This window comes from Ciconia boyciana, chromosome 1 (assembly GCF_034638445.1).
Source record: "Ciconia boyciana chromosome 1, ASM3463844v1, whole genome shotgun sequence".
NCBI lineage: Eukaryota > Metazoa > Chordata > Aves > Ciconiiformes > Ciconiidae > Ciconia > Ciconia boyciana.
Genome location: NC_132934.1, coordinates 200,257,579 through 200,274,113, shown reverse-complemented (window position 1 = coordinate 200,274,113; position 16,535 = coordinate 200,257,579). Strand labels below are relative to the sequence as shown.

Below are 16,535 nucleotides of genomic sequence, written 5' to 3'. Positions count from 1 at the left end.
CAGCTCCTGATGGCTACTATGAGACGCATCCAGAACTGGCACCCTCCTAAGAAGAACCCAGTAAGTGCAGGGAATAGGCTTGAAAACCAGTGCCCCTTGTCCTCCATGTCATTGCAAGCAATCCTGGAGAGACTCCCTGGATAGAGGCATTAGTGTGCCTGACTGCTCGGTGGACTACATACATGCATCTTGGTGTTTATATGTATGAAAGTGTGAGTGTTAGGGGCTGAAATCAGTTGTGCTTTAACATAAATTAGTATTTCCTTCCTATGAGATACCACATAAAGCTATGTTGTTGCTACAGTGCTGTGACATGTATTTCTGTGGTCATTGTGTTTTCAGGATTTACTAAAACATAGGAATTCTGCAATAAGCAATTCAACATCCATTCATATAATTATAACCTGTAAGATGAAATGCTCTATTTAGCAAATAAAGGGTCATCTTTAGTGGTAAAGCACACAAGAAAACCAGCATTTCTAGGAGTGGGTTCATCCCATTCTGACGCAGTTCTGAAACAGTTCAGATGGTCGCAACCACCAGAGCACAGAATCAAGTCTCTCATGGTACCTGTCAGCCACACATTGTTTACAACCAAATTTAGATGTCTAAATGTAGGAATACATTTAAAATGCCTAAAACATATTTATGTAGAGCCATATCTCAGTCTCCCCAAGACATCCACATAGAGCTGCCATGTATGACACAGGATCTATGAGACATCTCTGAAGTGGCCTCTGGGGTTCAGGCCAGATACCCTAGGGCACCCTGAAATGCACTTGAGACCCAACTTTAAGCACTTGAATTATTCTGTGCAGAGAGTATTCACTTCCTGACAGACAAATATCCAGTGGCATTGGGGAGGTCGTGGAGTGTCTGAGACCGACCCCAGGCGGAGCAGTCCACCACAGTGCCGCATTTATGCCAGCCCTGCCCTGTCCTGGTGTAGCAGCTACAGGCCAGGTGAGGCTCCTCACACTACTAAAAGTGACACTGCGGAGCCCGTTTCCAGATGACTGAATCCTGCCCTGTGTAGCCAGGTGTGAGCTAACTGTCCATCAATGGAGCCAGTGGACTTCTAGGCATTACAATTAAGCATTTAGTGCAATTTGAGATGCCCTAGGGTATCCCACACGGCTGATCCCAGCTCCAGTGTCCTATCTGTCAGTTTCCTGCATGCTCACAGGATATTAGGCTTTAAGAGAGCCCAAGAGGCACTAGATAAGTATGTTAAACACCTGGATTGCTCCCCAGTGTTTAGACACCACATTTATTTGTCTGTACTCTCATGCTGAGCTCCACCTCCTTCCACCTGGTCCTGACAGCAAGGAGGTGGCCAAAAGGAGGTGGGGTGGGATGGGACAGGGTGGTGAGGGGCCGTGAGGTGACCGCAGACCTGAGCAAGAGGCTGTCCCACCCAGACAGGGGTGACAGCAGGCTCTCCATGTCGGCCATTCTCCCCATGGGCCTGAGTTGTGGGGTTTGTCCATCCCACTGTGTTTGAGCAAGGCAGAAGAGCGACAGCCCTTTTTCCCCAGTCAGCTGAGGGCTGGGCTTTCCATCAGCCCTGGCTTCCCCCGGGTGATATGGTGGCCATGTCACAGCGAGCAGAACATTGGCAGTGGCCATATCACAGTGGGTTGGTGACACGGCCACCCAGGGCGGGTATAAAAAGGGCTGCGTGGTGAGCCAGCCCAGACTGGAGGCAGGCAGGTGAGCAAGAGCTGAGGCAGGGAGGAGGGCAGGGAAGGGAGGGCTGCTGCCCTTCTGAGAGCTGGGCCTGGGCAGGGAGGCAGGGGTTGCCCGTGGTGCGACAGATGGTGGCTGCTCCTCCTTTGTCTTTTAGAACTGGAGGCTCAGACAAGGACACGACCAGACCATGGCGTGCTCCTGTCCTCAGCCACTCAGACAGAGAGATTTGTTAATTTCTACAAGGACACTGACATAAAGATAAGGAATAAAAAAAGACACCAATTCCTGGCACCAACCCCAATGATGCCACGTCACGGTGGGCAGCAGGCTGGCAGTGGCCCATGTCATTGTGGGGCTGGTGACACAGCCAGCCCGGGATGGGTGTCTCCTGGCTGCCTGGGTGATGTGGGACTGGCAGCCTTGGTCTGAGGCTGGGAAAGCCCCAGGCAGGGAGGCAGAGGATGCCCATGGCGATGGGGGGTGGCTGCTCTGGTTGTTGATATTACCTTGTCTCTTACAGCCACAGTCCATACTGCAGCACAGTCTCACAGGCAGCTGGAAGCTCCTCACAGCCATGGACGAGGGGAGCTCTGCGCCAACCACCCTCTCTGTGTGAAACTTCTCTCAAAGTTTTCTGATTCATGAACCCATTGGCTGGTTCTTGTTTGTGTGGCCTTTTTGGGGAAACTTGTCCATATATATGTACAGAAATCTCTCTCTATAAATCTGTATATTATACAGGAACACTTCCTGATGTAAAGGAAGTGGGGAGCCAATCAGAGGGTGCTCTGAGATCATGTGGGTATGATGGTTTCAAAACATGACAACTGTCCAAGCACAGCTGGAAACACGCAGGGGTATGACATCACCAACAACGGCAATCTCCATGTATGCATGGGCAAGGGCTTCCTGTTGTCACATATTGCTGGGAAAGCCGTAAGGGGTGGCTGGTCCTGCCAGCCAGCCACAGGCCAGGTTGAAAACATGTAGGCCATGAGACTGTCAGAAATGGGGACTACTTGCCATAAAATGGCATCTGAAACTACGTGGTGGCCCCTGTGCATGTTGTAGGAGGGGACTTCCCGCTCTGAGGCCCTTCTAGGGCTCACAGGAAGGGGTGGCTGGTGTCAAGAAATGGCCGTGAGCCAATCACAGAGAATACGAAAACGAGTGGGTCATGTTTTACAAAACGGCAGCTCGGTGCCATTACAAAGAGCCAAGAGTCGTGTCCTTTGGCCAGCAGGATGAGGCAGGACGCAGTCTGTGGGCTCCATATGGACCTCACCACCAGGTCAGCTGTTGTCAAGGTCATGGGCGGGATGTTCTGCGCTGTCGCTGGGAATTTTCACCTGAGGCCATCAAAGGAAAACATCTCACTGCCTTGTCTGTTTTCTCTTAGAAAACAGCCATGAGCCATGGAATTCCCTAAAGATTCACATAAAGGTGCATTCTGTTCGTCGTAACATGATGGATGAACATCACATGATGTTCATCAGTCATGATGGATCGATGAAAAGGGTCATTCTGTTTCAATTCCAGTATGATCTGTGAAGCTGATGTCTTGTATTTCTGTGGTACCATGCTGGGGTTTCACAGTCCTTGTATGACTTACAAACCTATTTTCTCTTATTCCTGATCAATATTTTCATATTTAACTATCCTTATACTGAATGCCTCAACAGACGTGCAGGGCTTAATCATAGCGCACCAAATATTTGATTCCAGTGATAAATTCTAAAGGCTGTTTTGAGTGCGAAACATTTCAGTGGACCACATCTTTTATGACCCAGAGTACTACAGATGCTCATTTTTGTGGGTTGTGCCAGAGATCCTGAATAGATTGCATTATGTGTCTGTTAAAAGTACCGGTAAACCAGCACAGAATGGATGGAGAAGTCATTAGAGGTGAGACTCACCTCAATCTTATTTAGATATGTACGATGCAAGTTTCTCACCTTCTGAAGCAGGTTTCCTGTTTAGTCAGTGGAGAGTGACATTGCAGTGGGTGTCTGCTGTAGGCCACCTCAGCAGGAAGAATGAGTAGATGAGGCCTTCCACAGACAGCTCGAGGCAGCCTCATGTTCGCCGGCCCCAGTCCTCATGCAGGACTTCAGCCACCCCAGTGTCTGCTGGAGGATCTACACAGCAGGGCTGTTTCTGGAGAAATAAGCCAGAGGTGCTACCTCTGGAGCCAGGCACGTTGGAGATCCCAAACCCCTACAAGGGACAGTGCCAATTGCTCCACAGTGACAGAAGGAGTCCGGGCTGCAGCAATCCCCTCCACAGCTGCAGTTACATAGCCAGAGTTTTGCTATCTTCAGCCAGAAATCCCCACATATTTTCTCACCAGCCTTCACACCTTGGCCCCTACCAGGCCAAAACCATCCTGGCTCTGCCTCAATCTCGTGCCCTGGCCCAGTGGGTCCCACTTGAGGCTCAGGGGCCCAGCCGGCCCCACTCGAGGCTCAGGGGCCCAGCAGGCCTTAGGAGAGCCCAGCTCATCCCCATGCCACGGATGTCGTGGAAGGGAGCGCTCGCCTCCTGACAGAGCAGAGGAGGAGATGGGGTGCCCGCAGCCCGCGAGGGGCCCTGACACCCCCCAGGCCTGCAGGGAGAGCGGGCGGGTCACCCCGCGGGGTTTCTGCGACCGGGCCCGGGGCAGGAGGGCGGCTGGTGGCGGACCAAGCCCGTCGGTGCCTGCGGGGCTGTCCCCGGTGGCCGGCCGGGCGCGGCGGGGCAGGATGGCGGGGCCGAGCCGAGTGCGGGACCGGCCGGCTCCCGGCGCTGAGCGCTCGCTTCCTCCGTGAGCGCCTAAAATGTTCCTGGCATGCGAGGCCAGGGGAGATGCAGTGAGGAGCGGGGCACTTTTCCAACAGCTCCTCCGCCGAGAGAGCCAGTGGCACGGCGCGGCTCCGCAGCCCGCCGCTCTCCTCGGCTTCCTCGAGCAGCCCGACCGCCATGCAGCGAGGCAGGGTAAGGGGCTGCGGGCCGGGGACCGGGCAGGGCGGCCCGGGGGGAGCGCCCCGACCGCCGGGCCGGGGGCTCCGCGGCGCGGCGGGTGTGGGGGGGCGCGCCCGGTCCCAGCCCCGCTGACGGCGGCGTCGTTGCAGGTGCGGGCGGCGCTGGCGGCGCTGCTGTGCGCGGCGCTGCTCCCGCTCCGCTCGGAGGCCGTCAAGGCGCCCAAGCGGCCGGCGCGGACCCGGACCTGCGGCGACCGGCCCGAGGAGCTGCTGGAGCAGCTGTACGGGAGGCTGGCGGCGGGCATGCTCAGCGCCTTCCACCACACCCTGCAGCCCGAGCCGCCGGGCCGCCAGCACAACGCCAGCTGCCCGGCCGGCGGCCGGCCGGCCGCCGACAAGAGGTTCCGGCTCCCCGTCAACCTGCGCAGCGCCTCGCCGTGGGCCTACAGGTGACTCGGGGCACCGGGGGGGAAGGGGGGCTCCAGCCGCGTCAAGGGGCGACGCGGTGCCAGGGTCCCGGCGGGCTGAAGAGAGCCGGTTCGGCTGTGCGGGCCCCCTGTGCCACACCTGTCCGGGGCTTTCACCGCCTTTCCCCACGCCGTGCCCTGAGGCTGGTTCGGGAGGCGCCGGTCCTGAAGGAAAGGTGTTGAAGTAGACGTCTAAATAGGCAGATACAAGGTAAATACGTAAAAGCCGCTTGTGTGTGGAGTACGTCTAATGAGCAGAAGGAGAAATGAAAAATGAATGAGGTAGAGCTAGCGGTGAGATAGAGCTCCCACACCCCCCCCGCCCGGGAGCACAGGCCAGGCCTCAAAAAGTCACTTCGGCAAATTGTCATATGTGAAGTTCACTCAGAAAAGGACCGTCACCACGAACGCCCCTCCTGACTCTGTAGCATCCCCAAAGGGGCTCAGATGCTTTCCCTGAGATGTGACCCAGAAACGGCTGGTTTCTAAAATGTACCAGAGGACGGTGTGTGTTCTTGTTACCTACCAGCAGAGCCGTATCTCTGCGTACCCTGCTACAAACACTCCCAAGGGCTTGCTGTCCACTTTGCTGTAGGAGCGAAGGAATGAGTACTGCAGTTTTCCACACCTGTGTTTTCAACCTACGCTTTGCAAACCCCCCTCCCCTGAGGTGGAACGGGGGCTGACAGACTATTTTTAAGGGGGCTTAAAAATAACTAAGTAAGTAAAGTAAATCTGTTGTTAGGCAGGTTAATACACAAAACAAGGGTCTGCACTTCTGTAGGGAACTCTGGAAAAGCTTGGAAACTGCTGATCTAGAACACTAAACCCAGTGTGTCATCACATTCTCGCTATCAAGTCTTGTGGTAGTTTTGTCTGAATAAGACTGACAGAATTGCGTTCTCTGTTTTCAGCTTTCTGTAAAGACACTGCAGACAACAGGAAGCTAAAACAGGCACAAACTTGAACTGACTTTCTTGCTACTTTCTGTATGTTATCCTTTGTATATACCTTGATGCAGTTACTGTGTATTCAGCAAACTTAAATCTCTCCTTGTTAGTGATCTCCAATAAACATTTATTTTGTGGCATGGTTTTTGCCCGCTTTTAGTTTGAGAAGTAATCCTACTGAGAGAAAAATGGTTTATTTGCTCAATAAGTCTTTCATAAACAAAGTATTTTTAGAAATAGTATTTTTAGTAATACATTTTCTGTAAGCAGACTGAGAATTTTTAAGCTACCTAAGCATGCAAAAAGCAAGTATGATGAATGGAACACTTACCATTAGGCTCAGGTATTTTTTACGTTGGTTTTGCCAAATCCTAGTGCTGTCAGAAAATTGTTCTTCTGGTTTGAAAACAGTGCCTTCCATGCTCACATCTTGTTGGGCAGGTATTTATTTTCAGTTGGAGCTCTGTATAGGCTTACTTCTTAACAGAGAATCAGCTGCTATTTGGGGCCTGGCTTACAAACAGTTTATTAAGAAACTGTAAATCCACTGTACTTTTCATCAAAATGTTTTCAAACAGACCATTGACCATTCACATACGAGTAACTTAATGACATCTCCAAGCTAGAAATTTAACAGATAGTGAAAAAAAGGTATTACACTGTTAAAGGCAAAATCTAAACTTATATTTAGGGGAAAAATTGTTTCTCTAGGGTGCAGAGGCCTGAGTACACTGTCCAGTTAACAGATCTCATTTACAGCTTTTTTTCTCGATTGCATTTTTGCTGTATCATTAGTGTGCAATGAGTCAGCAACAGACACTGCAAGATGTGTAATGAAAGTGTAAAATATAAAATTGCTCATTATGAACAGTAATGTGCATTTGCTATTACAACTTGCTATTTCATAGATTTTGAAGCCAGATAAAAGCATTACGAAGATCTGGTCTGATCTGTGGTGTTCACCTGGTTACTTCGGAAGCAAGCTCTCAAATCCCTTTAGAGCTACTGCTTATCTTTTAAAGCACATGCAACTCTCCATTAAAGATTGCAAGTAATGACACATTACGTCTTGTCAATGGTTAACCAGTTTCACTTATACAATCCCAACAATTTCTTCTCTATGGCTGGGGTGTTAATCTGAAAAACTGCATACAGCTCTTTTCTGTAATACAGAACTTTCTTGACAAGCCTACTTACATTTAATTCTTTTAATCTTTCCTCATAAATTGCTCCCCTTCACTCATTTGTTGCTGTCTCCTGAACTGCCTCCTGAATCACCAGAGTTGTTCTAGTAGTGAATGCCCAGAAATGAATTCTCTGTAGGTAGCCCCCTCTTGAACACCCTGATAGGACACCCCTCAAAGGCGTGAATTTGACTATTTGAAACTTGCTTCAAGATGCCTGCCCCGTTTCGGCATGTCTCACAGATGTCCTGCTCTCCAACTTCTTTTCTGCCCCTAAAGAGTTACAGTGCAATTGATTTCTGTTCTATGCGTAAAGGGTCTTTTTTCTTTTTGACCTGCGTTTTAATGTTGGAGATACCTCATGCTGTTTCTCTGTCTTCATTGGTGTTGCAGCAGTTCCCATTGTTACCATCTGCAGATTTCATTAACATACTGTTTATACTCTCTATTCCAGGTCATTAATAATAAAGATATTAAGTCTGGCTTTGCTTACCTTCCCCTGCACATCTCCCTAGGCACCTGTTCCCAGCTGTTTAACACTGCTTCTTGTAATTCTTCTGCTCACATGACTGTTCAGTTCAAGTCAACTGAAATTTTTTCATATCAGCATTTGTGAGAAAGAATCAAATATATTACTTAGAGATCTGTGTATAACATTCACCCTACTGCATTGCATATATCCAACTTTGGCATTCTATTTAAGTGTGGAAGAATTAGGTTTGATTGACTCAAAATTCAGATAATCTTTGTGTGGCTTCTTTCCTTGTCTTTGTTCTATGCTTACTACTTATTTTCTATTACTTGGTCTTTAATTCGGTTATACAAAAATCAAGACTTACATCATTTTTGGCTTGCTACAACCCAGAGATACAGGAGTTGCACATGGATTGCACCACAGATCCATCTGGTCCACGATCCTGCTGCTGGCAGCAACCAACGGTTGGTATTTGAGGCAAAAGTTAGAGGAAGAATATTAGTTCATCTGCCTGATACTGAAATTCCATCCTGATGGCCACAGGAGATCAGTATGTAAGTCAGAGCACAAAGTTTAATCACCCAAATCGCTCTTCACCCTGCAGAGCTATAAAGAGACAGCAGAGTTCCCTGAAGTGAGTTGAGTGAAGTCTTGAGCATACTGGATTTGCTCAGCACTTCAGGAATTTGGTTAAGAATTACCAAGTTTTTTTAAAAATAGAGCCAGCGGCAGAAGTTCTGCCATGAAATCATCATGCCGTGAAATCATCACGCTATGAAATCATCCGGTTGACTGTGTACCAATTTGTGACAGCTATCCAGGGGTTGCTTGTCCTTTTTAGTAGTAGTACATGGACAGTCAATGAAATCCAGAAAGCCTGCTTGTACAAGGAGGTACTGGCAAGGGCCATGGTCCTTGGCTATTGCTATGGTTCAGAGTTGCTTCACAAGAATTAGTGATACAGGTTGTCTTACCACCTATGGATCCCTGCCGACAGCACAGGATGGTTGTTGCTTGTTAAAATTTAGAGAAGCCATAAGCATGGCAAATCTTTACCAATGCAAGCTCAGCTCCAGAGATGCACACACAAGTTGCTCATGCACAAGAGCCATTATAAAAAGGATTAATTTTAAATGCATGCCTAAATGTTTGCAGGGTCTGATCATAAAGCTCAGAGTAATGGTTGAAAAATCTGATCCCACTGAAGTCAACAGCGTGTTTACAGGTAGTGTTGATTTGTGATTCCATTCATGGTGCTGCAGAGCACAGGTGCCATTCGTTAATCAGCTGTACACATCAGCTCTACTTTTATTCTCTGTTGTCTTAAGGTTATAATAGCATTCATAGCTAGTTTGTAGGAATACATTCAGAGTCTTCTGCAAACACACTTCTGCACGAATTTAGCAAAAATTCTTTATGTATATTCAAGAAGTCATTCCCATTTCTGAATTTCCAAATCTCATGGCTTCTGTGTCTGTCTCTGGGGCCTAATCCTGCGTTTAGTAAGGGTTAATTTACAGAGATTTAACTTTTATTGTCAGTGTTGATCTGATCATGAAATCCCACATTAGCTAGTCCCTCTCAAACATCGCCCAGCCTGTTTTTTCTGCTTTTCAAAAACCAGTTTCCGTGTATAAGCATACTTGGTTTAGTGCTCATCTACATAAAATCTTAATAAAAGTAATACAGGCAAGTCTCTTTTTACCGGTAAAAGCCAAGCTTGTCTGCTTTTGAATAAAGTCATACAAGAGGGCTTTCCTTTAAATAATACTTCAATGATTTTCAAGAACTTTATCCAAGACATTTTCCAGGATTTAACATTATCATGTGGCACAGAGTGCATATCCCAAAGATGCAGCCAAGGCAAAGAATACAAGGGGACACAGAACTGCCATCCTTTTTATTTGAGTACATGTTTGTACAACTCTTCAGAAAAATCCGTTAGCATTAGGCTATTTTATGCAAGCACTGTACTTACTACTTGTGTATAAAACAAACTAAGCATAATGTGAACAAAAGAACACCTGCTATAGAGAAATAAATGTCTTGCCAAGAGGGAAAAAAAAGTTGTTAGCTCTTAATCCTGTAAGTGTTTCCGAGTGCAAAGTAAAGGGATGATGATCTGCTTATGAGACTTCTGGTAACATCCAGCTGTTAGCCTAGTGCTACACAGTGCTAAACAGTGATTTTTCCGAAGAGTCAGCTGTGTCTGCCTGCCCCAGCACAGCATCTGACCCACTGGATTTAGAAGCTTGGAAACTATGAAGTGATAATATTATTAAAAATACTACATATGAAAGTAGCAGTACAGGACAAGACAGATGAAGTCTTTGCAAGAGTTTTACTTCTGTCAGAAACTTTTCTCTTGAGTTTCCAGGCTTAGTACATAAACGGCAGGAAGTTTGTTTTTCACTGGGAGCTCTCAAAGCACTCATAGGCTCATAAGGAAAAGCAGCCTAGAACTAGTCACACTTCATTAGCAGTTCCAGTTCAGTACAAACCTGCTTTTTGTTCCAGCAGATTGAAACATAGCAGCCCAGCATAGCTCACTGCTCCTGTCATATGTAAATCAGGAGCACTGGCTAGGCAGAGTTAGCCTTACATACAGCAACCTGAGTTCACAAGACAAGGGCAACCCTCTTCGAAATGACTGGGCTGTCTAGTTCGCAGCAGTGGCCACAGCAAATGACACAAGGATGCAGGGGATGCTTGGGTGCCAGTGGAAAGTTGCACTTCTCTGGTTCTCCACCACTCTTCCCAGCTGCTTCTGTTGTGTCCACCTGAGTTAGGTACATCTTTCACTACTTACAGGAAAGAGTCAGTGGGAGCTTGGAGTATGTGTTTTATCAAGTTAATTAACCTGATAAAACGTGTTTGCCCTGCTCTAGGAGAAGACATAAAAACATGACTTGTAGTGCTTGGAGTAATGGAGATGCATCAAACTACAGCAGCTGACGTTGTGGTCATTACATGCACAGGGTGATTATGTTCAGTACATGAAAATGGAGGAAGCAGGTCACACAACTGCATTTATACAGCTGGGTTACTGGTGTTTGTTAGCAGTTCAGACCCAAATCAGGCTGAGTTGCCTAGAAAGATGAAAATGAGGCTTTAGTCGTATGGCCTTTCTTAAAAGGTTTGAGCTTAAGATGCAGAACCTTGGATATGGCTCCAGAGTTTAGTGACATTTGAGTTCAGTGTTTAATTTCAGGAGGCATTACTTAGAGTCTTCAGCCTTAAAGTTCTGGTCTGGATGCAAACCCACATCTATGTTTTGAATCCATTTGAACCCATTTTGCATTTGGATCCTGTCTGATTCCTTCCAGTCCTCACAGGATGGAGTAGAGACATCTACGGCAAACTTAGCAATACAAGAGATTTTTCTATAGAAAGTAGAAAACCACACCATCCTTCCAAAAAACCCCCTCATTTATACCTGACTTTTGCCACATGGGAATCCAGAGGGGAAGCTTGTTGTAGACCACGATTCCAGTGACAGTGTTCTCTTGTTATTAGTGAAAACTCTTATGTTTGCATCCAGAAGCATGTTCATGCTTTCCAGTAACATCATAAACCAGGTGCTAGAGATAATACAGTAGAGGAAATACCAATGACTTGACATATGGTGTGTTTAACAGTCCACCACTGAAATTATTCACACTTGAGTTTGAAATGTATCACGGGAGAAAAGCCTGTATTCCACTTTCTTCTCTTCTGCTGGCTACCAGACATTTTATTTCACATTGGTGTGAGATCCTGTAACATGAGGGTATTTCCTGGGGAAAGTAAGCAAGTGTAAATGGGACAGAGAAGCTTTGCAAAAAATATCTGCGACATCACACTTGTCTGGCTGTGAGAGAACTGGTCAGATTTTTCTGTGAGTAAAACAAAGTCCTTAAAAAGACAAAGAATCCAGATTATATGGCCATTGCAAAAAAAAAAAAAAAAGTCTCTTTTCTTTGATGACAGGATAATCAAGTTTGTGTTTGGCTAAAGCTGTCATTCCAGGCTTGTTTTAAACTGATAAACTGGTGATACTTCTGAAAAGGGCAGCTCCCTTCTGCCCCCATCTGCAGCTGCTTGTTCACACTGGCTTGTTTGTGTAGGGCTCTGTGTATATGTGGCAAGACAGCTGAAGGACTAAAATCCAGCTTTTGATGAAGTTACATTTCAGTTGGATGAATTCCCAGATCAATCCTGTGACCAGAAGAATATCAGCATCAACCCAGGGGCAGAGGCAAGAGGGAGAGCCAGGCTGCCTGTTTTGGCAAGTGCAGATTTCGTTGACTAGAAGTGACTGTGCAATCACAGCTCGAGGCAGACTTACCTGCCCCTTCCACAGCTGAAACCTCTTCTCACCTCAGAGACCAGCTGAAAAGACAAAAGGCTAACACTTTGCTACCCAAGGAAGTGGTACAAACCCTGGGAAACACAATTTAGGCATTACTTTAAATCTATTGCTGTTTTCAAAATCAGTTATTTTGAAACTGCTGTGGGAAGGGGGCCATTGTATACTCAGTAGTTTGTATCATCCCATGAATAATTATATTGATGACAGGTATTTAATTTATTCATTTTTCTTATCTAATTGGCCCGCTTCATCTACTCTGTGGTGATCCTCTCCTGATCCCAAATAGAGGATGGCTTAAAACCCAGTGCAAGAAGTTTTACTGTTTTTGCAGCACTTCTCATCACAGTAAACATTACAGGCTTGAACATTCTCTCTCATATAAAATCTTTGACTGTTACTCAGTTTTTTAGCCTCAGCTGCTGTAAGTTCCTGGCCAAACATGGGAAATGATTGATTTAGTTTGCAAGAAAAAAATGCTCCGCTTCACTGTTAGGAAAACTTACCAAGTAAGGAGGTGGTGAAATACTGCAAACAGAGCCTCTGGGCAGGCTGGGGAACACCTCTGAAGGTTTTTAAGAACAGGCTGGACAAACATGGGCAAATACATCTGAGTTTGCCTGATGGAGGCATTTGGACTAGGTGACCTCCCAACATGTCTTCATGCTTTCTGTGTGCCAGTAACAGCCTGTACGATGCTTCTGCTGTGCACCGTTTGTAGGTCTAACCGTCTACTGTGCGAAAGTAGGAGCAGGGGGGAAAGGGCAGAAAAGGGTTTTCTGTTAGCTGACGGGTGGGTAAGTGCTTCTGATAACGTACTCAGGGTCAGCATCCTCCCAAAGGGGGGACGGGCTCTGCGGAAGGAGCACCGAGAGGTGCCTGGCAGTGCTGCTGGGCTGAACACTTCTCCAGCCAAAGAGGGCCCTCATCCCTCTCCAGCTGGCCAGTGCAACCATTGCTGAAGCAGGGCTAGTTTTGTAACAGTGTGAGAGCAGAAGGTGATCTGGAGGAAGCTTTCAGGTACAAAGAGGACAGCTGGCATAGGAACTAAACATATTAAAAAATCCTCTTTTTCTGGAGGTGCAAACATCTTTTCTAGAATAATGACACACAGTTGTAATAATGTACAAGTTACAGCCACGTCCAGTGATTATTTCCAGTATAAGCAGGAAAAGCGGGTAAAGAACAAAGCACTAAATACATCACTACCACAATAAACAGTGTGGCTACACACTCCAGTACATGTACTGCACTGTGCACTTAGTCTTTTATTGCAAAAAACAAGCAGACTTTATCAGCTTTTACTCTCTTTGCTAAACGCAATGGCTGTAGGTCAGCTAGGATCTGTATGACTTGAGACCATAGTATCACATCTTTGTTTCTGTGTCCAGCAACATCCAGAGAGGAATGCTGGAACTTGGACTTTGTTGGTCCAAGCTGTACTTAGGATACAAGCTTTCCAGCTCCTGCTGATCAGGAATTTCCAGAGACAGGGCATTAATAAGCAAAAAAAACGGGTCAAACAACAAACTGTAAGACAACAAAAAATAGAGGCTATACTCTTGAAGCTCTTGGGCAATGCTTTACTTCAAAATGTATCAGGAGAGAACAGAAAAAACATTAACTTTGCAGTTTATCTCAGTATGGGCATGCAAATGTTACTCTCTTCTGGTTAGAGGAAGAGACAGTGGAGGTGAATTACAGAAAGAAATACAGAGTTCTGCTTTCAAGAGGAAGGCACCTTTATAACCCCAAGTATACTAGGGAGCAAAAACTATTGCAGAAATAATAGTACAATTTAATTCTATTTAAATTATAAAATTTTAAAACATCATGTCATAGCTTCAACAATGATAATGTTAACAAGGATTTGTACCAATTTTTGAAGAACTCAAGGCAGATCAAAAGTTTGGAAATGCCCAAGTGTACTTTTTAATGCTCTATTTACTATTTACTCTATTTAATGCTCTATTTATTATCCAAAGTGCAAAACTTACTCTGCTTAAACCCCTGAATCTCACATTTTAGAAAGCCAGTCACTGATCAGTTCTATAAGTTGTTAATGTTTTTTCTTTACACTTTACAAATAAGAAGCCAGACAGCAACAGCTACAGCTATTTTTCCTGTCAAAGAAACCAAAAACATTATATAAATGTTTACGGTCAAATCACATTATAATAATATTTTCCAGATGAATATATCTATTTTTAGAGATACTAATGAATCTTCATTATTTGCTTCCCTATAGAATTTCGTATGATCCCACAAGGTATCCTAAATACATTCCTGAAGCATACTGTCTATGCAAAGGCTGCCTCATGGGAATCTTTGGCGAGGAGAATTTTCACTTCCGCAGCACCCCTGTGTACATGCCAACAGTCATCCTCCGCCGCACATCGTCATGTGCTGGGGGCCGTTACGTCTACACAGAAGATTATGTTACTATCCCAGTGGGCTGCACTTGTGTACCTGAGCAAGAAAAAGAGTCCGAAAGCGTAAATTCCAGCATGGATAAGCAAGAAATGAAGTTGCTGGTAAGCCAGAACAAGCCATCATCAGAATGAAGAATATATAAAGAGTCATGTTACAGTATTGGCTTCACATCATCATTTCACCACCTCAGGAAGCTGCACCACAGCACTAAACGCATTGACCTACCCTCTTTTTCTACTTACAGTTATTACAGTTATAAGATGGAAAGTTTTGTCCAGTCACTCAGATCATTAGAGATGACAATTCATATTAAGAACTTCTTTAGTTCACGTGAGTATTTGTTGCAAATTCCAAAGTAGCTTTTTTTTTTTCTTAGAGCAGAACATTTTATCCTTGCTTATTCACAGTAAATTTTAGAAGATGATGCAACTGTAAGACATGCTAGCTATTACTATAGCAGACTACTGGTTGTAGATATTTTTAAGGAATCTCTTATACTCTACTTTTAAATACTCTGATATAAAAATCACATCGCTGCCGTACATGTGCCAAATCAGCAGTTAAAAGGATAATTTCTCAGGCTGGGAGAGCCTTCCTTTATACTGCATATCTCAACTCCAAGCAGTGTTCTTGGCTGTTACATCTTTGGCTATTTATACACTACAGCAAGGAAACCTTTGCTGAGTCTGAGTCATTCATGAAACAATATTCTATGAGTTTCCTATTTTTAAACTTGCCAAATTGCTAAGGGTACAAAAGTGTTGAGAAAAAGCATGCTAGAATATTGTAAAACTGCAGTGGACTTTTCTGATGTGGACTAAGTCTAATTATACAGAAAGTATCAATTAGAAAAAACACAGTTTGGGTCCCAAGAATTCTGTATTCGATTTCATTCATCATTAACCGCTTAACTGTTTCTTGTGACAAAACTGCATTCTGTACAGTTGAAATGCCAAAACCTTTTTCATGTTAGGAGAAGAGATTCCCCATTAAAAAAAAGTAAGTACAAAGGATAGGTTTCATCTCAGGTACACTGCAGATGAGTAAACAGGCTAGCTCTTAACTTCTAGAAGATACAGAGGTCATTGAGGTGAATCCCAGCCAACCCAAACTTGTTAAATCCAACTGATTCATACAATTAGTGTTACTCATTTTTTCCCGATGCTACACGTAACAGACAATCACCTGCAAAAGATGCTCGTCTGCAGAAGAGCAGTCTTCCATCTTTGCAGCTTACAGGAACTTGATGGCAAGCCCTAACCAGAAACCCTAGATAGATACACAAGAACTTGCATTTCCAGAACAAGAGACTGAAGATTGACTCAGTCTGGTGAATGAGAATGAGGAATAACCAGGCATACCTTGCATGACTGTAACTCCTCAGAGGGCCACAATCATGTAAGTTGATAAATCTCTGAATGCACAGCAGAGAATGTCTTTTGCAGTTGAAGGATCATGACTGCAATAGCATTACAAAAAAAGAATAAACACCGTATGCAGCAATGTATTTGCTACATCAAGAATCTCAAAATTGGGCTTAATTCATAGCAGAGAAAGTCCCTACGCTACACAAACGCACGGTCCTTTGGAGTGTCCTTGGATGAAGAATGGAAAGACTGTGAGCTAAACAGAATTAACAAGTTAAATAGAGAATGAAAATCATATGACAATTCCTTGTCTTGGTGCATAATTATTGACTGTGCTCTTTATGACTCAGTCTAGTATAACAGTATTTTTATAGTGCAATCTGTATAGCTTCTTACAAAGCCTGAAACAACTTTAAGAACTCCAGAAACCAATAAAAGATTCCCATCACAATGTCAGATTGAAGTTTATAACCATGTTTCTTGTGCAGATACTTTTCCACAATTCTGCTTGTTTTCTGTTCTGTGTTTCCTCAAACTGTGATGCTTCTATCTCAAGGGGATTCTCAAAGGAGGGTTCAAAGAGGTCATAAAGTGTTTATACTACTCGGAGAACAGCTAAGTGCCTAGCTGCTGCCAGCAATTAAAGGTGGTTACCTGTT

General features: G+C 45.1%; 1 protein-coding gene across 1 annotated transcript; it reads left to right on the top strand.

The window, feature by feature from the left end:
• Positions 1–4,580: 4,580 nt before the first annotated feature.
• IL17D (interleukin 17D) lies at positions 4,581–14,776 on the top strand. Its single transcript, XM_072850518.1, has 3 exons — positions 4,581–4,665; positions 4,803–5,101; positions 14,325–14,776. Exons 1-3 carry the CDS (start codon positions 4,651–4,653, stop codon positions 14,638–14,640), a joined length of 630 nt encoding a protein of 209 aa, XP_072706619.1. The 5' UTR covers positions 4,581–4,650; the 3' UTR covers positions 14,641–14,776.
• Positions 14,777–16,535: the final 1,759 nt, after the last annotated feature.